The sequence below is a fragment of the Cyclopterus lumpus genome, chromosome 4 (assembly GCF_009769545.1).
Source record: "Cyclopterus lumpus isolate fCycLum1 chromosome 4, fCycLum1.pri, whole genome shotgun sequence".
Lineage (NCBI taxonomy): Eukaryota > Metazoa > Chordata > Actinopteri > Perciformes > Cyclopteridae > Cyclopterus > Cyclopterus lumpus.
The window spans coordinates 1,265,182-1,286,250 of record NC_046969.1 but is presented as its reverse complement, the minus strand read 5'-3'; the positions used below and the strand labels follow the sequence as shown (position 1 = coordinate 1,286,250).

The 21,069-nt window shown below is 42.1% G+C and overlaps 1 protein-coding gene across 1 annotated transcript in view; it reads left to right on the top strand.

Annotated features, from left to right (window-relative positions):
* The window catches only part of LOC117729326 (unconventional myosin-VIIa), a 24,652-nt gene extending 3,583 nt beyond the window's left edge, over nucleotides 1-21,069 (top strand). Inside the window, 46 exon segments of the mRNA XM_034530302.1 lie at nucleotides 544-665; nucleotides 761-903; nucleotides 988-1,086; nucleotides 1,088-1,102; nucleotides 1,238-1,330; nucleotides 1,332-1,392; nucleotides 1,472-1,548; nucleotides 1,634-1,753; nucleotides 2,992-3,131; nucleotides 3,235-3,443; nucleotides 3,523-3,660; nucleotides 3,744-3,913; nucleotides 4,012-4,152; nucleotides 4,277-4,406; nucleotides 4,409-4,434; nucleotides 4,526-4,618; nucleotides 5,470-5,564; nucleotides 5,664-5,748; nucleotides 5,842-6,060; nucleotides 6,869-7,078; nucleotides 7,151-7,360; nucleotides 7,448-7,612; nucleotides 7,699-7,998; nucleotides 8,090-8,250; nucleotides 8,327-8,453; nucleotides 8,552-8,671; nucleotides 9,073-9,246; nucleotides 9,883-10,110; nucleotides 10,199-10,366; nucleotides 10,459-10,576; nucleotides 13,440-13,566; nucleotides 13,666-13,832; nucleotides 13,949-14,130; nucleotides 14,219-14,340; nucleotides 14,424-14,578; nucleotides 15,854-16,007; nucleotides 16,439-16,594; nucleotides 17,114-17,219; nucleotides 17,316-17,429; nucleotides 17,539-17,626; nucleotides 17,716-17,822; nucleotides 18,095-18,280; nucleotides 19,277-19,393; nucleotides 19,566-19,649; nucleotides 19,733-19,852; nucleotides 19,939-21,069. Coding sequence (XP_034386193.1) covers nucleotides 544-665; nucleotides 761-903; nucleotides 988-1,086; nucleotides 1,088-1,102; nucleotides 1,238-1,330; nucleotides 1,332-1,392; nucleotides 1,472-1,548; nucleotides 1,634-1,753; nucleotides 2,992-3,131; nucleotides 3,235-3,443; nucleotides 3,523-3,660; nucleotides 3,744-3,913; nucleotides 4,012-4,152; nucleotides 4,277-4,406; nucleotides 4,409-4,434; nucleotides 4,526-4,618; nucleotides 5,470-5,564; nucleotides 5,664-5,748; nucleotides 5,842-6,060; nucleotides 6,869-7,078; nucleotides 7,151-7,360; nucleotides 7,448-7,612; nucleotides 7,699-7,998; nucleotides 8,090-8,250; nucleotides 8,327-8,453; nucleotides 8,552-8,671; nucleotides 9,073-9,246; nucleotides 9,883-10,110; nucleotides 10,199-10,366; nucleotides 10,459-10,576; nucleotides 13,440-13,566; nucleotides 13,666-13,832; nucleotides 13,949-14,130; nucleotides 14,219-14,340; nucleotides 14,424-14,578; nucleotides 15,854-16,007; nucleotides 16,439-16,594; nucleotides 17,114-17,219; nucleotides 17,316-17,429; nucleotides 17,539-17,626; nucleotides 17,716-17,822; nucleotides 18,095-18,280; nucleotides 19,277-19,393; nucleotides 19,566-19,649; nucleotides 19,733-19,852; nucleotides 19,939-20,034 — 6,238 coding nt within the window. The 3' untranslated portion in view covers nucleotides 20,035-21,069.

The window sequence follows — 21,069 nt, the reverse complement described above, 5'->3', positions numbered from 1 at the left end:
ATTTAATTTGCCCTAAACTGGAGGTAGTGTTTCAATGATGGACACAAACTGTGAGAAATGTATTGGTGTCCCAAGTCCATGTTTTCTGAAGGTTATTCCTTCTGTAAACTGCAAATAAATCAAAAGAAGACTGCACTGTGCGCATTGAGGGGTTAAAATCCCAATACTTCAGAGGGTTGGACAGATGTGTAGGTAGCTTCTGAATCAATGGTTTATAAATGAAAAGGAGGCGGTGCTTCTCACCCTTGTGAAATCGAGATGTTCAGTAATGAAACTGCGATGTAGGGTAAAACTGTGCACGGTAGTAATGTTGTCCACATGTAAGTTAGTGTCATCTGCATACAAATGAACCAACAATGTTTAGAGTACGGGGCACTAGGTTATTATTATGGATTGTGAAAAGAACAGGGCCTAAAGTTGATCGTTGGGGAACCCCATTGTTAATGTTGACATTTTAATTCACATTGCCAGAGCTTTGAAACAGAGGTTAGGTGGCAAACAACTGTCTGTACACATGCTTACCTTTTTGTTTTTCCCCACAAGTGGCGAGTCAGGAGCAGGGAAAACTGAGAGCATCAAGCTCATGCTGCAGTTCCTGGCCGCGGTGAGCGGCCGGCACTCCTGGATCGAGCAGCAGATTCTTGAAGCAAACCCCATCTTGGAGGGTATGAGCAAAACACCCTCATAACGTCTTCATACTCATCTGAATCCCCCTTTTCACTGTATCTGCTTAATGCTTTGTTTTGTTTTTTCTTCTCAGCCTTTGGTAATGCCAAGACCATTCGCAACGATAACTCTAGTCGTTTTGGGAAGTACATTGACATCAACTTCACCAAGGACGGGGCCATTGAAGGGGCCCGCATTGAGCAGTACCTGCTGGAGAAGTCACGGGTTTGCCGTCAGGTGGGAAGATTGGTTAGCTATATAGCCGTAACATGGTACAAGTCACGTTTTCTTGTGGTAAAGCTCATGTGCTTCCTTTTGCAGGCCCCTGAGGAAAGAAACTACCACATCTTTTACTACATGCTGATGGGCATGTCAGCTGAGCAGAAAAAGATTCTTTCCCTTGGGAACGCTGCCGAGTACAAACTATCTGACCATGGTACTGAAATGGGAATCAAACACTGTCTTTATTGATGGATCTTTTTCAAGATAAATTGACATGGAACTGCGAATCACGAATAACCGTCGAGACGAAGCGTTCACGTAGAGCTTTAAACCATGTGATGTATCACAGGGAAAGTGCACCAGCTGCGAAGGACGTGATGATGTGAAGGAATACGCCCACTTCCGTTCAGCTCTGAAGATCCTCATGTTCGCTGAGAGTGACCTCGTGGGAAATATCCAAACTGCTCGCTGCGATCCTTCACCTGGGCAATGTGGACTTTAAGGGTGAGGACAGCACCATCCCATGGGATTCATGTCCTGAAGACCTTTTGAGCCATTAAGCACACCTGTTGAATCATTTCAGGTACCACAGTAAATAACCTAGATGGCTGTGACGTCCTTACATCATCCCATTTCAACATGTCCAGCCAACTTTTGGAGGTATGTGTATTTTTATTTTTTACAAATTAAAATAAAAGGAGCTGATATATGATCTTGTCTGATTGTGTTTTTCCCATTACCTTAGGTGGAACCCAAAGCACTGGAGAAGAGTCTGACTCAACGCTCCTTCATGACAGCCAGAGAGAGTGTGACCAAACCTCTGACCTCTGCCCAGGCGGTGGGCGGCAGGGATGCCTTTGTCAAGGTAACGTTCGACTTGATTTTTGTTTTCAAAAGGTAAAGAGCTCCATCAGTGTCTCTGGACCACCCTCTCCTTTATTCCTACGCAGCAGAAAACAAAATGTATGGATAATAAATGGAGAAACCTTTTAATGTTCTTGCTACCAATGAGGCAAGAAGTGAATACTGATGTATTGTGGCAGTTAACTCAACATCCATCAGCTAAAGCAAATTTCCTCCGTTTTATTAATTAATTTTAGCAGCATAGTAACGTCTTACTATTGAATCGATTAGCAATGTTTGGCATGTAAGTTGTTAACTTTAGCAGAAAAGTCACATTTAGTATAGAATCATGCTAACATGCTAAACCTTTAGCAGGCAAAGAAACACGCTAATGTTATAATGTTGGTACGATACTATCTAATATACAATATTATCAATGCAATAACGTTAATTGTATTGTGTTACATACCAATGTAAATAAGCTGGTAATATACTATTATACTCATGTGTTTGCAGCATAGTCACGTTTTCATTATATTAATTAAACACGTTCACTATATACATGCTCATGTTATTATGGGTGTATGATACTAATATGTTAACTTTTGCCGTATAGTGACGTTTACTATCGTAATAACTAATATGCTAACTTTTAGAATGCTGTTATGATAATAATATGTTGGCTACAGCATAGTCATGTTTAGTATTTCATCATGTTAACAAACATGCTAACTTTTAGCATGCAAGGATACATGCTAGTGTTAATGTTAGTATGCTACTAGCTAATATGTAATAGTTAACATTAGCAGCGTATTAACGTTGAGCATTTTATCATGTTAACATGTTAAGGTTAATGCTAATGTTTGTATATTGTTATATGTTGGCATTAAGTTCAACGTGTAGCATAGCACTGGCTAACATAAATACAGTTATCTGTTTCTGACATGAACTGAGTAAAAATGTTGGACATGCGGACATTTTGACCGTTAACACTAAAAGAAAAGTCTTGAGGATTTATCCTCTAAACAACATTTTTTATATTATTTACCCCAAGGTTGGTCAAAACATCAGCGTAAAACAAATAAATCATAAAACGACATAACAAACCTAAAGTCAGGCTAAAAATAGTCGTTAACCATAGTATGGACGTAATAACATGAGTGTCCGTGTTGGAATCTCTGCAATCTTATGTGTTGTTTTGTTGGTACAGTGTTTGGTGCTATGTATAATTGTTAATTTTTCTCTCTGTTATTTGTCCAGGCTATTTATGGAAGACTTTTTCATTTTGGTCGTGAAAAAATCAACGCAGCCGTTTACAAGCCTCCTGAGGATTCCAATGATGTCCGACAGTCGATAGGCTTGCTCGACATCTTTGGCTTCGAGAACTTCAACAAAAACAGGTTGGCTCTCATGGCTTTAGAGCATTTACTTCTGCCGGACACATTGTTTATTGGCACGTTGACTGAAGTCCACCCGTCTTTCTGTCCTCCTGTGCGGTTGCAGCTTCGAGCAGCTGTGCATCAACTTTGCCAATGAGCAGTTGCAGCAGTTCTTCGTCAGGCACGTTTTCAAGCTGGAGCAGGATGAGTATGACCGCGAGAACATTGTCTGGAAGCACATTGACTACAAAGACAACCAGGACACGCTGGATGTGTTGGCCAACAAATCTCTGAACATGTTGGCGCTAATTGATGAGGAGAGCAACTTCCAAAGGTCCATGTCCTCCTTGTACCTCATGAAGTCTAATGTACCAAAGAAAAGCAGGTTCTTCACTCCTTTTTGTGCATTTTCAGGGCACGGATACCACCCTGCTCCACAAACTGAACAAGGTCCACGGGACAGGGAACATCTATATTCCCCCCAAGAACAACTACGAGACACAGTTTGGAGTCAAACATTTTGCTGGAGAGGTCTACTATGATTCAAATGGTACTTTTATAGCTTTAAAAAGCAACAACACATTCTAGCTCGAGTCCTGCCTGATGGTCTTATTGTGCCCGTCTTGTTTTGAGGTTCCTTGAGAAAAAACCGTGACGCCCTTAGCTCAGACCTGATTCATCTGGTGGAGACCTCCACCAATAAACTACTCAAACAGGCGTTTCACAATGTGCTGTCCTCCAGTACGCTCAAAAGCAGCGTCAACCCCCGGATGATCATCACCACGGCCAACAACAGCCTCCGGGTCAGTGCAGCCTTTAGCTTCGGTATAAGACACATTAATGATCAGTTGGAAAATAAAAAAACTACTTACACTGAGCGAAATTTGATTGTGTTCGACAGCAAGCGACTGATGGCAAGAAGCGAGCGCCAACTCTGATTGGCCAGTTCCGTCAGTCTCTGGATTCCCTGATGAAAACACTGACGGTGTGCCAGCCCTATTTCATACGCTGCGTTAAACCCAATGACTTCAAGAAGCCTATGGTGAGGAGAAAACAGAAGCTGCATTCACTCCAACCCAAAGAATACTTCAATCTTAAATCTGTGCTCAAATTCAAGGACACATTTTGGTGCGAGTAAATCAGAGCACACCCCTTCTGTGTCTCAGCTGTTCGACAGAGAGCTGTGCATGCGCCAGCTCCGTTACTCTGGTATGATGGAGACCATCAGGATCCGGAAAGCCGGATATCCCGTACGCTACACATTCACCGAGTTTCTAAATCGCTACCGCGTCCTGCTGAAACTTCCCTCTGTGATCCCAAAACGGTAAGTTTTGAACTTTGTTTGAACTCCTTTAAAACTATTCTCATATTTCTCATGCTGCGTTTGGGTGATGATTATTTTTTTGCTCCAACAGGAAAGTAAAGAGAATTGCTGCCAAAGCATTTGTGAGTCTGTGCTTGCTGGGGAGGGCGACTGGAGGACTGGCAAGACGAAGATATTCCTCAAGGTGCTGCCGTACATCCTTACGTACAGTCGGTTACTGGTGGATATGGGTGGATTAATACAATAGCCACGATATTGTATATGTTATAAGCAACAGAAAACCTCATTGTAAAATGTAAACACTGCTGAATAGCTATTGTTGAAATTATAATACCACTGAATTTGTACTATTTAAGACTTTTAAAATATATGAGACATTTTCAGTAAGTTAACTGAGTTAAAATGTTTACTCAGGATTCACAAATTCAATAATTAAGTGTCCACTTAAAAAAATTAAACTATATTTAACTTGCTCAAATACAATTAGTTGGATTCTAAAGATTGTAGTCAAAAGTTATTTGAGGAATTTAAATGTTTAAATGTTGTTCATTCCATCCACCACTTTGGTTCAGACTGAAATAGTATTGAATGAATTGACATGACATTAAGGGTTCTCTGAAAATCTAACATAATGACAAAGTTGTGTGATAACCATAAACACAACTTTATTGATCTTTGGACTTTTCACGTAACGGCATCGTCTGGGCGGTGTTACCTGCCAAGCTAATGACTTTCACATGAGCCAGCTGCTTATTTTTATTTTTATTGTAAATTAGCAATTGTTAGCATACTAATGCATTAATAATAATAATAATACATTTTATTTATATAGCGCTTTTCATAGTACTCAAAGACACTTTACAAATGTTTAAAATCATCATAAAAGAGCAATAAAATAGAATAAAAACAGGTGGTTTTGATTTGCGATTTGAAAATGTCCAATTAGTTATTCAGTTGCTCATAATATATGAATCCGAAGTGAAAATTTCCACCAGTGAATTAAAAAAAGATGAAATTCCCTCCTACTTCTCCCAGGACTTTCATGACACCATGCTCGAAGTGGAGCGAATGAAAGAACTAAATAAGAAAGCACTTCTGATCCAGAAAGTCCTGAGAGGCTTCAAATACAGGTATGGGACAAAGGCTGTGAAATGAGCTGCTTGGTTTCCTTTTCTTGTTGTTGGTTGGCTCATGTGACTTCATGTCTGTGTGACTCTTGCACTCTAAAGGAGAAACTTCTTGAGGAAAAAGGCCGGTGCTCTTGTCATTCAGAAATGCTGGAGAGGACACAAAGGCAGAAAGCTGTACAAAGTGGTGAGTCTTTGTTTACCACAAACACTACCTTTATTAAAGTGAAAATATAGGACTGGTATGCCATGAACCTAATCTTATCTATTTTAACTCTAGGTCCAGCTGGGCTTTGCGAGGCTGCAGGCACAGGTCCGGTCCCGTCAGCTCCAGTTCCAGTACAAGAAGCAGCGTGAGGCAGCCTTTGTGCTGCAGGCCCGAGTCAGAGGCTACCTGGCCAGGAAGGAATGGAAGCGCAAGAGAGACGCTGTGATCCTCCTGCAGGCGCACGCCAGGGGCGGGCTGGCAAGAAGGGCTATCAAAAAGATGAAAACAGATGTAAGTTCAATTACAGAACTGAGAAGAATCCTCTAGAGGACAATAATAAAGAAGGTTTTAGCTTGTACAACATGGGGTTGCCAAACCTTCCACATCCCTATCAGATGAACCCAAGGGTTCACTATTTATTACTGTTAGCTAACTGTTTCATTCATGTATCCGTTACTTTTATTATATGATTTCAAACTATTTAACCATTACTTTTAGCAAACCATTGAAATAAAGATCTATTAGGTTCCTGTTTATCTGTTATTTTTAGCTAACCATTTTAACCAAGAATCTCCTATTTCCACTGTTAATTCATTACTTTAGCGAGCTATTTCAAATGTGTATCTTTCTGAGCTCATTGTCTAAACCACCTCGCCATGACTTTTAGCCAACCATTTAACTATTTGACCTATTAATCCATTAATTTCAATGTATTGTTTTAACTATTTGACTGTTACTTTTAGCATATTATTTCACTACTAGTCTCTTTGCACTCACATGGCGTTACAACTCACTCAGGTTGATAAAGGTATGGCTGTGAAGTTAGCCTCGTAGCTAGTTATTGTAGCTGCCGGCTGCTTATTGGGACGATAAATCAAGTACATGTCAGCATTTTTTTCATATTACTTGAGCTATTCCATGTATCCCTGTGGTCAGGATAGTGTGTCAGAAGCCTCTGCTTCAGTACCCACAGCTCTGTGAGGAAGGCACTGAATCCCAACCGGCTCTAGTGCTGTCACTCTGTAACCGACTTAAAAATCAATCCGTTCAGGATGCTGCTTTATCCCCTGATCGTCTCTTGTGTTGTGTGTTCTTCCAGATGTACCTCTCTGCTAAAGAGAAAGAAGAAGAACAGCGGGCCATTTTGGAGAGACAGAAACACTTGGAGGAAGTGCTACGTAGGAAGAAAGAGATGGAGGTCAAAGCTCAGACTGAGTCCTTCACCGACCAGGAGATGGTGGACAGCATCTTTGACTTCCTGCCCCTTACGGTCGGAGGGCAGGAGGGGCAAGCTCCTGTGGGATTTGAGGTTTGGGAGGCGAAAGCGTTGCACATTTCGTAGTCCTTGTAAAGTCACTACATTACGTTTATCTGTTTTCAGAAATTTGAGGGGAAAAGGATTGCCACAGAGGAGATAGACATCGATGACTTCCCCATAGTGGAGGATCTTCCCGATGACGACGATGACCTGGATGAGTACTCCTTCTCCAAATTTGCCTCCATGTACTTTCAGGGTGCGGCCACCCACACCCACATCCGCCAGAGGCTTCGCCAGCCCCTGCTGTACCACGAAGATGAAGGAGATGTCCTGGTGCTTGTCTCAGACCACGTAGATGTATCATTTCAGTTACATGAGGAATATCCTTCTTTATTTGTGTTTCTGTTATTGTATCACCAGGCTTCTATGACTGTGTGGTGGATCATCCTGAGGTTCATGGGAGACCTCCCTGATCCGAAGAGGCAGTTACAGGTCCAGGGAGCCTCCACCCAGGAACGCTTCATGCCACAGGAGCTCGTCTCCAGAAACGACAGACGTCTCAGCCACATGGTTGGACTGGATCAGGTAAATGAACTATTGGATACAGCCTCATTTAGTAGATTACCTTGAATTGATCATAGATTTCAAATGATAACTTCCGACTGCTTTAGAGGGTGCTAAGGAATAAGAAAGAAAGGAAGCCCTCCACAGACTCCGAGGAGCCGACACAAAACAGGAAGGCCTCCATTTTCACAGACCTTCTGACAAGAAACAGGAAGGCTTCTGCTGTGCCCAGTGAGACAGCCCAAAACCCGAATGTATACACTGTGCCAGAGGGGAGCCCTCGAACGAGGAAGGGATCCACATTCACAGACCTACTGTCCAGAAACAGAAAAGCACCCACTATTCAAGAAAATACAATCCACAAATCCACTTCCAGCTTCAGGAAGGCCTCCATCATCATGGAGGAGGTGAGGAGTACGCTTTAAAACTATTCATGTTGCTGTGAAGTTCTCCTTCACTAGATTTTAACATATTGATGGCTTTTTCTTCTTCTTTCAGTCAGATGATCTGACTGAAGTGTCAAAGCCTCCCACCCTGCAGACTGTGAAGGAGGACAATGACGTCATGATTGGAGAGGGGCCCACCCTGGACCGACCGATGACGGTGCTCGAAAAACTCCACCTGATTGTGGGATATGCCATCGTCAGACGTGACCTGAGGTAACACAGTCCCATACATCTTAAGTATTTTCTTTTTTCTTTACTAATACAAGATGTATGTATGTTGTCTGTCCAGGGATGAAATTTACTGTCAGATCTGCAAGCAGCTTCAAGACAACACCAATCGCAACAGCTACTTCCGTGGCTGGATCCTGCTGTCCCTCTGTCTGGGCGTCTTCCCTCCAAGTGACCGCTTTATTATTGTAAGAGCAACAGCTGCACCGGCTGCTCCGGAGCTCATAAACGGTGTGCGGCACACGCTGATGTTTCGCTCACCTCGTCTTCTCTCCTGTCTCGGCAGTACCTGCAGAGTTTCATCCGTTTTGCTCCAGGAGGTTACGCTGCCCACTGTGCTGAAAGGCTGCGGCGCACGGTGATGAACGGCGTGCGAGGGGAGCCTCCGGCCTGGCTGGAGCTGCAGGTACTGACGGGAGAGGCTCCGGCAAATGTCTAAAAGGGATTCATGTGTATTTGACCCCGGAGCATTTTATGAATACAAATGGGGAGGGAAAAAGGTCCTGTGGAGAATTTGAGATGTGTGATGGTACCCATTCAAAAACTTTCAGCCTCACCGTTCCAGTTTTCATAGGGACTATTTCTTTGGTAGAAAGTAGTTCCGTTGAAAAGTGTTGTTTGAGAGGGAGGAATTTTGTAAATGTAATTTTTCTGTGCTGTAAGCACCACAAACGAAATGCTATTAACCTAACCTGGTGGCAGCTGAAATCTCAGAGACGCACCATTTGATCCATAACTGACCCTTTAACTCTAATTAATCTCATTTCTGTTTAATCAATGTGGTGACTTTTTACCGTGCTGTCATAGGCAACCAAGACAAAAAAGCCCATGATTGTGTCTGTGAGTCTGATGGACGGACGCTCCATTAACCTGCCCGTCGACTCAGCATCTACCTCCAAAGAGATCTGCCAGCTCCTCTCCACCAAGGTCAAGCTCAAGGACACATTTGGCTTCTCTGTCTACGTCGCCTTGTATGAAAAGGTACGCGGTCATGTCCGCTCGGGTGTGTTCCTGTTCCGTTAGTACAGTCGGTGATGGGTAGATCTGGACTGAGTCCTGCACAACATACCCACTCTTCACCAGCAAAGCTCAGCAGAGCCATTTCAATAATGGTAAACAATTTAAAAAAGCAATGCAGACGAGTGCAGCTTGCTGAGGCAAGAGTTAAAAGTGGATTATTATTTAAAGCTTCTTACACCAGGAATTAACAGAAAATGGTGTTAGGAGCTTCCTCTTTATACATTTATTTTAAAAAAATCCAACTATTTTTATTTTTACATCAGCACTAGTTAAGTACTGACATTTTGCATATTGGACACTATGAATCACATTGTAATTTCTAAACATACAGAGGAGGATGTTTGGAATATATAGTCTGTATATATTTAGAGTACATAGGCTGCTTCCCGTTGTTTTGTCAGTGCTCACCACCTTACAACATGCAAATGAACTTAACAACATAGACATATAGGAATTAATAACATTTTTAAGGCTGAGCAAAAATGAAATGTTTAAGTGTATTTTGCACACTGGGTGAGCTGCACCGTCGCACCTTTTCAAAGACTTCTTTTAGCATACCTAGATATCTGTAACTTGAAGTGCTGACCTGTCCTGAAGGTGTGGGCGCTGGGCAGCGGCCGAGAGCACGTGATGGACGCCATCTCCCAGTGTGAGCAGGAAGTAAAGAGGAGAGGAGGGCAGGAACAGCACGCCCCCTGGCGCCTCTTCTTCCGCAAGGAGGTCTTCACCCCCTGGCACGACGGCAAGGAGGACAAGACCAGCACAGACCTCATCTACAAACAGTTCGTCCACGGTCTGAAGTGTGGAGAGTACCAGAGTGAAAAGGTGGGCCTATATTTGGATGATTATCCTCTCCCTGTAGTTTTCTTAGATATGAACGTGACACATCCCCCCCCTCATATTACTTTCACAGGAGGATGATCTTGTCCAGCTGGCTGCCAAACATTTGTACGTCCAGCACGGCTTCGACAGCAGCCCAGAGCACGTGAAGGAGGCCGTTCGGGACTGCATCAACAACCCTCTGCTGGAGGCCAAGTCAGAGGACAAATGGGTGCAAATGGTCAGCACTGCTCACGCTCAGGTCAGTCTCGTCACAGTGCTGGACAGACATTTAAAAAAGGCTCTGCAATGGCCTTGGAGTACAGTTTCCTATTTTGTCTCGAACCACACAAGGGTCCGTATTTGAGCTCAAGACAGAAGGCAGAGTCGGTGAAGACAGAGATGGTGGACTACGCCCGAGAGAAGTGGCCCATGTTCTTCTCTCGCTTCTTTGAAGTTGTCAAACTGTCAGGTAGGCATCTTATCGGCCCCTCTATGTTGTCATGTGTTTCAACAATCATATAGTTTGACAAATCAATACATTTAAATTAAGCAAGTCAGGATAATATGTGTGTGTGTGCGTGTGTGTGTGTATAAATACACATATATAAATATATATATATATGTATATATATATAATGTGTTTTATATATATATGTATATATGTATATAATGTGTTTTATATATATATGTATATATATATGTATATAATATGTTTTATATATATATGTATAATATATACACATATATAAATATATATATATATGTATATATATAATGTGTTTTATATATATATGTATATATGTATATAATGTGTTTTATATATATATGTATATATATATGTATATAATATGTTTTATATATATATGTATATATATACACATATATAAATATATATATATATATAATGTGTTTTATATATATATGTGTATATATATATATGTATATAATGTGTTTTATATATATATGTATATATATACATATATATATATATATATACACATGTGTGTGTATGTATATATATACAGTATATACTGTGTATATATATATATGTATGTATACACACATATATATGTATATATGTACGTGTATATATATATATGTGTGTATATATATATATATATATATATATATATATGTATGTATATGTAGGCCGTTTACACCATGGGATGACAAGAAGTCACAATGGGATTTGTGCTGAATTATAAATCCTTCAAACTTGATGAAAGGCATCATGCACTCCATTATTAGAGATTAATCAATAATTTCTGTATTAATTTGTACCTTTACGAGAATGACTTTAGATGTGGATTGTCTTACAGAATGAGCTATATATCTAGGTTGTACATTCACTAGTATTATGTATCTCTGTCATAAAAACAGTATTTAGAGTTATCGGTTATCTTACATCCCAATCTTGCTCTATTTTCCAAATGCATCAAAAGGTTTGCAGAAACACGTACAGTATACTGCAGACATTAGGAATATAGAGACACTTCTAATGATGTGTTCTTCTTTTTACCCGCCCCCTTCGAGCAACTGGCCGTTTGTATGCATGTCAGACCTGTATTATTACATTACATGTCATTTAGCTGACTTACAATAATATTATACCAGAATGGTTATAGATGCACTGCCCCGCTGGGGTTGACACTCAAGCAAAGTAGTTGATTAAGAGTGAACAAGTGGGCCAGGAACAACATCTCTTCCTTCCTTGGATTCCAGATTAGCTGCTGTTTATCTTGTGAACAACCAATTTGCAGAGCGATGCATCCGAGCTGTTTAATGAGAATGAGCGCTGACTCACTGACATGGTGGATGATTAACTCAGCAGATCAAGGGGCAACATGCTGGAGACATGAAAGTAATTACGCAGGTTTCCACGACTTGGTCCCTCAGAACAACACAGCTCATGCTGTGAACACTTTCCAGATGTTCATGCTTCATTTCAACGGAAACGGATAGTTTGTGTTGCCCCTCACCTCCTGTCGGAAGTATTTCACAAAACATCACATTAGATTTGACTTCTTCTGGCCTAAAGGAGCAGTGTGTATGATTTTGTGGCATCTAGTGGTGTGTTGCAGGTTGCAACCAACTAAATAGCCCTCAGCTCACCCCTCCCTACGGTGGCACTTGTTGTGTCAATTCATGTTAAGAATGGAAAGTGTGAAAGAAAAGACATGTTGTTCTGTGTGTGCAGCCTGAAATCCTTTTCACAGAGGCCTTGTCTCTTATCTCACACCTGCTTCAGACAACATTTGTACACCCTCTTCTTCTGCTGCAAACTGTCAGTGTTTCTCACAAGATACATTGTATTCCCCTTCCTGACTGTGTGTCCTTCAACCTTCAGCTCTCTTGTTGCAAACCAACAGACATGCTGCAGAGAAGGGGGGGTACCTATAGCGAGTGTTTTTACCAGTGTTTTCTCTCTTTGAAACTCTGTGGTTTCTACATGTACAGATGCTGTGTATGTGTGCGTGTTGTATTATTTTTTTATAAATGCAACAACTCTTTATTTCACTTCTCATAAGGAAATATAATGATTTCCACCACAGTCCTCATGTAGGGATAGTTATCTGTAGGATTTTATTACTACGAGGAACTCCTCTTATCAATCATCTGTTATTCTACGTACATGACTGATAACAATAATAATAGCTTTTAAAAACATAAATAGATTTTTAAAAATAAATATATTGAGAACAGGATTAGAATTAATTTGTATTTTAAATATATCTAAATATTGTTACGAGAGCAGCAACAGCAAAGTCACCATATAAAGTCATTAATATCTCATTGGAAACAAATCTAAAATGTCAATGAAATAAAAATCATTTCTGAGTGAGTGAAGCTGCAGGCCACCCTCCTCTCGGCGAAGCTGGGGAGTGAGGTGGAGGTACTGCCGGATGTGCCAGCTTATTCTTATCTAATTTGTCTTGTCTATATATATTAAAAAAAATAGAATTCTATGAACCTCTCCCACGGGTGTCTGGTTGCTACCCACGATGCAAAACTGACCCGGAAGAACATTGACCTAGATTTATGTATTTATTTTCTTTCTTTTTCAACTTTTGATTATTTCCCCCCCTCCACGTTCCTTCCAGGACTCTGTATAATTAACTTATCAATCAATCAAGAAAATAACTTCAGTTGGTCGCAAAATAATTAATTATGAAAGTAGTTTCAGCCACAAAGTGAAAGGCCCATATCTGCGGGTTGATGATAGAGCTACTGTACAATGTAATGCAGGCAGCACTTTACTGCTCATGACTATTTGTCATATCTCCCATGAGTCCTGATTTAATGGGCTTGTTCCTTCCATGGCTCTTTTCAAGGCCCTCCGCTGGCAAAGAGCAAGTTCATTGTGGCCATAAACTGGACCGGTATTACTTTCCTGGACGAGCGAGAGAAGAGGCTGCTGGAGCTCTCCTTCCCGGAAGTCACCGCAGTCCACACCGTGAGGTAGAGACCGAATCAGAGGAGGATGCAGCGCAGTGTGCCAGGTGACAATGAGGAATGTCTCCTAAAACAGCGTGGTGTTACTTATGTTTTGACTCCCAGGGAGGGTAAAGCATCCGGCCAGGTGGTGAGCCTGCTGACACTGAAAGGAGACTTCACTCTGAGCGGAGGCACAGCAGAGGACATGGCGGAGCTGGTGACAATGTTCCTCAGTGGTCTGAGAGAGAGATCTCAGTATGCTGTGACTCTGAAGGACGCCGACGGGCAAGGTCAGAGGATCGGATTGTATCTCTCTTATGTGGTCACAGCTGAATTATCTCTTTTAGGGTTCCTCATTGCTGCTAATTGCTAACCGATTTCTGGGTCCACTTCCATTCTTCTACAGATGACCCAACATTCCTGAGCTTCAAGAAAGGAGAACTCATTATAATAATCAAAGATGACGAGTTTTCTCAGCAGGGTGGCTGGATAAAGGGCCAAAGCGAGAGCTCGAAGCAAACGGGAGCCGTCCCCACCGAGGCCATCTTAATCCTGCCAACACTCAGCAAACCCACCAATGAGGTCATGGTATGGAGACGTTCTTTATGCTCCCTACTTAGTTGAGTTTTTGTGCGCAGGATCTGAGGAGTATTGAGTGTTTCTCTTATTTTTTCAGAGCATGATCAACTTGTCTCCTAACCAGAGGAATAACATCTTAAAGGCAAACCAGAAAGAAACGGGAACAGTGGAGCGATTAGCTCCTGCCACGCTGAGAGAATTCTCCCTCGAGTACTTTAGGTATCTGGAAATTACCTCTTTTATTCCAGCAGCCTAATGCTCACTGGAACAGCACTGACCGCAGGAATACCTTGATCCCACAGGCAGCCCACTAAGGATGTGAACCGTCAGGTGATGTCCAGGAACGCTGCTCCCGAGAGGCTGTGGGTGAACTCCAGAGAGCCAATCAGACAGCCCCTCCTCAAGAAACTGGTGGGCAACCCAGAGCTCAGCCAAAAAGCCTGTCTGGCATTCACTGATATCCTCTACACACCAGATTGTTTTTTTCACTAGTGTACCTTTTGTCACGGGAGTTAAACCCATAAATTCACTATGAGCTTCCTTCAGGGGTTTGGATTTCTTCTGTCTGGAGCTAATGTTAAAAAAAATGCCCAGAAGAAATGTGCCAGAAGTTCCCAGAAGAATCCCAGTAGCAATGTTAAATTGTGTTTTAACCTGTCAGTGGACCCTGCAGTGGCCTCTGGATGGAGACATCATTCTCTAACCCTGACCTCATGTTCCTTCAAACTGTCCTTGAATCCGACCCTTGCCCAATGAGCAGATACTCAGCTGCTTAATCAGGCCCTAAAAAGTATCTGCATTGTATCTTAACTTCAATGAATTGCCCATTTGGCTTGATGGGCCACTTTATCTGAAGGCCATGGTCCGTCCGTAGGCTGGTTATAGATAGACAGTTACTTTTTTTCTTCTTTTTTGCTACAGCAGCATTTATACATACAGATAAGCAATAAAATATATGAAAAATATGCAAAAAATAGAGCATCTAGCAATATAGTTCCGCTAGTCTAAAAAAAACCTAAAACCTTTGGTATCAAAACTTTGCCACACATTTCGCTTGACCTGTTTTCCAAAAGAAAGACAAAATGTTTCAGTATGAAGCAGAGCAGGGTAAAATGTAAGAGTGCAGACATGTCTACAGGATCTTTATGTGGGCCAATAAGGTTTGGCCCGCAGCAGAGAGGACACTAGGGGTTATCCCTATTCACCCGGAGTCTTATGTCCTTGATATCATTTAACTCAAGAGATAGATTGGTAAGGGCTATCTTTGAAGTTGAAAGATGGACGTTTCAAATGCAGTTTAAATGTCTCAAGTCACATCAAGAAAATATTGAGTTGGGAACATAAAACCCTGGAAACATCTGTGGTTCAGAACAACTTCCCTCTTTGCTTGCACATCTACACTCAATGTAGTCCTTCGTAGCAAGCTAGCACTGTTTGGCTAACATCAGTCTGTGAGACATGTGCTACTTGAGCTAGCGAAAGGCCTCTCCATAGCCAAAATGGCCCACATGTTAGCCAGTGAAGAGGCTTACATGGCCATGAACATGTCAAAGACGTAGCTTTGACAGGGCTAAGGAAAAAAAATGTTATAGCTAAGATGACTAGCCTGGCTAAGCTAACTATGCTAACTGCCTACAGCCTCCTCAGCTGCAACACAAACGTTTTTATCTATAGCGTTGCCAGCAACGTTTATGAAAACCATGATGTTTGCTCTTCCTTGACTGTTGTGTACCGATCCTGAAATACATGGGAGATTACCCCACCAAGCAGATGCAGAGCTCTCTGGAGCTCACCGACCAGATCTTTGAGCCCACCACCAAAAACGAGGTGCTCCGGGATGAGATCTATTGCCAGATCATGAAGCAGATGAGCAGCAATAACAACCGGTGCGCTTATGTTCTACTCACTTTTCTCCATCCCTTTGGTAATATTTCTATTTACGATGGTTTTGGACCGAAAATAGGCAGTTGCTGAATGTAATGATACATTCTATTGTTCCTGTCAATAGATTAATTGATAATAAAAGCAATCGCTTGTTTCAGTTTTTAATTATAAAATAGAAGAAAAACAAGCTATTAAGATTAATTAATTCTGACTGGTGAATTGAAGTTGCTCGAAGAATTATCTTATGTTTAGAGGTAAGAAGAAAGAAGTTTAAACTTTTCTTTATTTTTTTAAGAAGAAGATACATTTGACATTTTTTTCAGAAGTGCAACCCCCCCATGTTTCAGTGTACAAGAAAGGTTTTGAACACAAACTCCAGGCTCCATTTCAACATATGCCTTTTATGTCTTTGTTGCCCTTTTCCATCACCCAGGTCCAGCGTGGAGCAGGGCTGGCAGCTGCTGTGGCTCTGCTGCGGCCTGTTTCCTCCCAGCCAGTCTCTTCTCAGGCACACACAGCGATTTCTGGAGTCGCGCCGCAGAGAGCCCCTCGCCGCCGACTGCCTGCAGCGTCTACAAAGCTCCCTGAGGTCAGCCCGACACGCCGTGGCATACGTCACAAACAAGCTTCCCCCTGGTTTCAAACACGGGTGAACAAGATTAAGTGTGTGTGGTGACACGGACATGACACCGCAACGCGAAAAAAGGAAGTGTCAAGCTGTGGCCCCCCTTGTGTTTTTAATCTCTCATGGCGTAAAGGCCCTCTAAGACTGAACGGAAGTATACTGACTCTTTATTCTAGTTTGTCGAGGGCAAGTTGTGCAGTTTGAGGAAGGACCTGCTTGCGGCAATGCTGGGGTTGACATCTGTTGCATCACCTTCACATTGACATGACACCACACACCATTTGCATGGCCTCCTCTATCAATACATTTGACATTCAGTATGATTTCCATAATGGCGACAAGCTCCATGAGAACTTTTTTCTGCGCGTGTGCTCTTTCCTTTATATCTGCACTCAATCTGTGGGTTAATGTCAATAATGATAATGGAAAAAACAACAACAACAATAACGACAGCGTGACTTTGCATTCGCCGTCCTTGTGTAGGATGGAGTCCAGGAAGCTCCCACCACACCAGGTGGAGGTAGACGCCATCCAGCAGAACAGCACCCAGATCTTCCACAAAATCCACTTCCCCAACGACGCAGAGGAGGTAACGCCGACCCCTTTGAGGTGGAAAGTGACAGAAACGAGCCAGGTCGAATATATTCCCACAGTAATACCAGCGATTCCTCTCACCCTTCTTCAGATATTTGAGGTTGCAACAAACACCAGGATCAAGGATCTCATCCAGAACATTACCAAGAAGCTCAGTCTGGCTTCAGCAGACGGCTTCAGCATTTTTGTCAAAACACATGACAAGGTGTGTCTTCTCAAACCATTATATTTAGATTTGTCTTTTTCTACGCCCTCTTTCGTGAACTTCCACTCCGCTGGTTGTGAAAGAAAGTTTGTTTTGGTGTTTATTTCAGGTTCTCAGTTTGAATGACACGGACTACTTCTTCGATAGTCTGAGACAAATCACCGACTGGTCCAAGAAAGCCAAGAGGAGCAAAGATGGTAAAAAGCTATTATCTGATGGGAGGGCCAGTCAGACTTCTGACGGTTCTTTGCATTTGCCTGTAAAAAACCTTGTGTGTGTTGTGCAGGCGCCCCAGTCAACATACCCTACCTTGTGTTCTTCATGAGGAAGTTGTGGTTCAATGTGATCCCTGGCAGAGACGCGGAGGCCGATCTTATCTTCCATTTCCCTCAGGTACATTTGAATGATGCAGCCTCCATCACATTTTCCAGGCTGGTTAGTTAATCCACATGACATGAAAGCCAAACATTTCCATGAGCATAATTGTACCTTACATATTGATCTCTAATTATCCAGACTGCACTTTCTGGTTTCATTGTGACCAGTTGGAAAGTTACAGATTAGTCAGTATTCTCTCAATGATGAACAATGTGGTTAATCAACTTGGTTCAAAGGTCAAACTTCCCTCAATAGCAGACTTTATAAGGTACCTTTCTCTCCTACAGGAGCTACCAAAGTACCTGAGAGGCTATCATGTTTGCACCAAAGAGGAAATGGTCAACATTGCGGCTCTGCTCTTCAGGATAAAGGTCAGCAATGACAAGAACCAGCTGGTCTTGATTCCCAAGATGCTGAAGGAGCTGGTGCCCGGCGACCAACTGAAGGCCATGTCGGAAAATGAATGGAAGAAGGTATGACGGGCTTTCTTACACGAGTCAAGTGTTTCAATTCACTTAGTTTTTCTTATTGTCAACACATCTCATGATTAGAAAAACAATACCACAATGCAACAGCTTCTCTCTCTCAATACTTTCCAACTTCCTTATCCTGCCCGTGACGCTCCAACCCCATTCGTTCCTCCTGAAGACGTTCAACAGGATTATGCCTTATTCAGAATGTAGCATTTTTCAATTAAAACATCTGGGATATGCCGATATTATTTGGGTTTTAGGAGCTTTATTTTTGACATATTTACAGCACAATATATATATATATACGTTTAGATTGTGACACACAGCATCTAGCCTGTTTTCGACCAGTTTGCAAGGCTGGGGGAGAGATGCATGTCCAAAAGAAAAAGCCCACCTTTCTGGACGGAAGTTAGAAACACACCTAAACATAATGAAAGACTTGGATATCAACAGGTTTTTGGGTATGGACACATAATCTCGAAACCGACCTTTTAAAGAAGGTGGTTGCTGTAATGAATGAATGGCAGAGGCACCAAGTTCAACATATTAGTTATATTTGATCAGATTTGGTAATTAGCAGTAAACAGAATAACTGAGGCTGACGGGAATGTCATTGGTTTTGCACGGCGATGTTTCGCCTGACACAATTCTCCAAGGCCAATCGGGGGCCGCAGTCACCCAGTGCAACACTGTGGCTCATTCATGTGTTTTTATTCGTTTTTGAACAACAATGAAGCTCAATGGCACAAAGGAATATGATATATCAGTCTGTGGATACACATACACGCCTATAGAGCATCACCAGACTTCTTCTTTCCATTGCTCACGTGAACAATATCACCATTATGCCGATCCTGTGATCGCTATCTCAGCTCTGTGAGAATATTGCCTGAAGGGCTGTGGGGGCGTCGGAAAATAATTTCCCTCATTAGTGCAAAAACTTCTACGAAACAAGAGCGTTGCATCATACTGTGTATTTATTCTCTTAACTTTCAGAGTATTGCCGCCTCTTTTAACAAACACGCTGGTATGACCGTTGAAGAAGCTACGGTGGCTTTTCTGAAGGTGGTCTGCCGCTGGCCTACGTTCGGCTGTGCATTCTTTGAAGTGAAGGTAAGGGCTGCAGTGAAAGCAGCACACATGGTGCTTTATCTTGCAATCTGTGGTTGCGTTGGGTGGGTTGCTTGTTTATCTGATCTCTCTGCTCTGACTCCGTCCCTGCACGTCTGCAGAAAGCAAATAGTCTCGACTGCGTTCTCCCATTTGCCTTTCTGACTCTTTTCAGCAAACATCAGAACCAAGTTTCCCAGATATTGTGCGAATAGCTGTCAGCAAGGAAGGGCTCACCATCATCCACCCTAAAACCAAGGTGAAAAAGAACTCAAATGTGACATTATTCCCTTTTGACGTGTTGCTCCTGTTTTTCACCTTTAACAATTTTCTCTTGTAAAGGACGTGCTGGCAAACCACCCATTCAACCGCATCGCTAACTGGTGCAGTGGCAGCACCTACTTTCACATGACTATTGGCAGTTTAGTCAAGGGGAGCAAATTCCTGTGTGAAACCTCACTGGTAAGGTCTATCATCAGACACGTGTGCGTTAAATGATTAAGTAAACGTTTTTTCTTCACGTTTATGTCTTTCTTTTTTTTTTAAAGGGTTACAAGATGGACGACCTCATAAGCTCCTATGTCGCAATGTACCTCAGAGAGCGGAGGGCAGTGCAAACCAGGAACCAGCGCTTCGACATGTGAGCCTCAGCAGCAGGAGTGCGATGCAGCTTCAGCCCCTAGCTGCCGATTTAAAGCCAACACATTCAACATGTAGCTCATACACACACAAAGAAGCAGAGCAGGGAAGGTTTTCTGCTTTTGAAAGTGCACTCATGTGTATGGCGGGCACAACTTTTGTAAACCTTGTTTTTATTTGTAGTCACTACTATTGAGACTACTTCCACAATCTGCCTGCCTTGAAAACATCGGAGGTGCCCTGTGGAGTTGTCTTGAAAACAAACAAAAGTTATGTTTCTTCTCACCAAAACACATTGTGCGTATCCCTCAGGCCTAACATTAGTTAGTTTCTTCCTCATAAAACTCCAAAGCCCTTTTTTGATTTTGTATTTAAAAGAATCAGCGATGTTTGCTAGCTTGCATAGTTAGCACACTGCTATATCCGATGACTGGAATAATAATCACATGAATGCTTGTGTGTTTTCATGTCCTGGATGTACTCAACCAGTGGTGCTCAACTTTGGGGTCGGGACCCCCTATGGGGTTGCAAAAAAAGAATCATTGGACAGCGCCTTGGCCCACTGAATATTCCAAGACGCAACAAAAGTGCATGCTATTGCAGCGGTGCCATCATTTAGAAATAAAAATTACTTTTCTGGGCTTTGGAAAAGTTTTACAATGAATAAACCCCCATGTCTCAAATATATATGTGATACATGGTAATAATTGACTGTTTATAGCTGAATGTGTCCTGTCAACAGTTTTGTAGACGTCTCTTTTAGAATGATGGTGAATGGGTAAGATTGGGCAACAAGGGGTCCACTAGAAGAAAACCAGGCTGCCATATCCAGCTCTGTAATAGAACCATAGTACATGTGCATCCTTGTGTAAGGCAAATATAACAGGCAAACATTGCTCCATAGTGCTAATAATAGTCAGAAACTTCAATTGAATCCAAATTTTCTTCAAATGATACCTTGCTCCTGAAAAGAAACTATACATTAAAATTGTTGATTAAAAACTGCTAAAATCTTCAAATAAACCATTTTCCCATTGGAA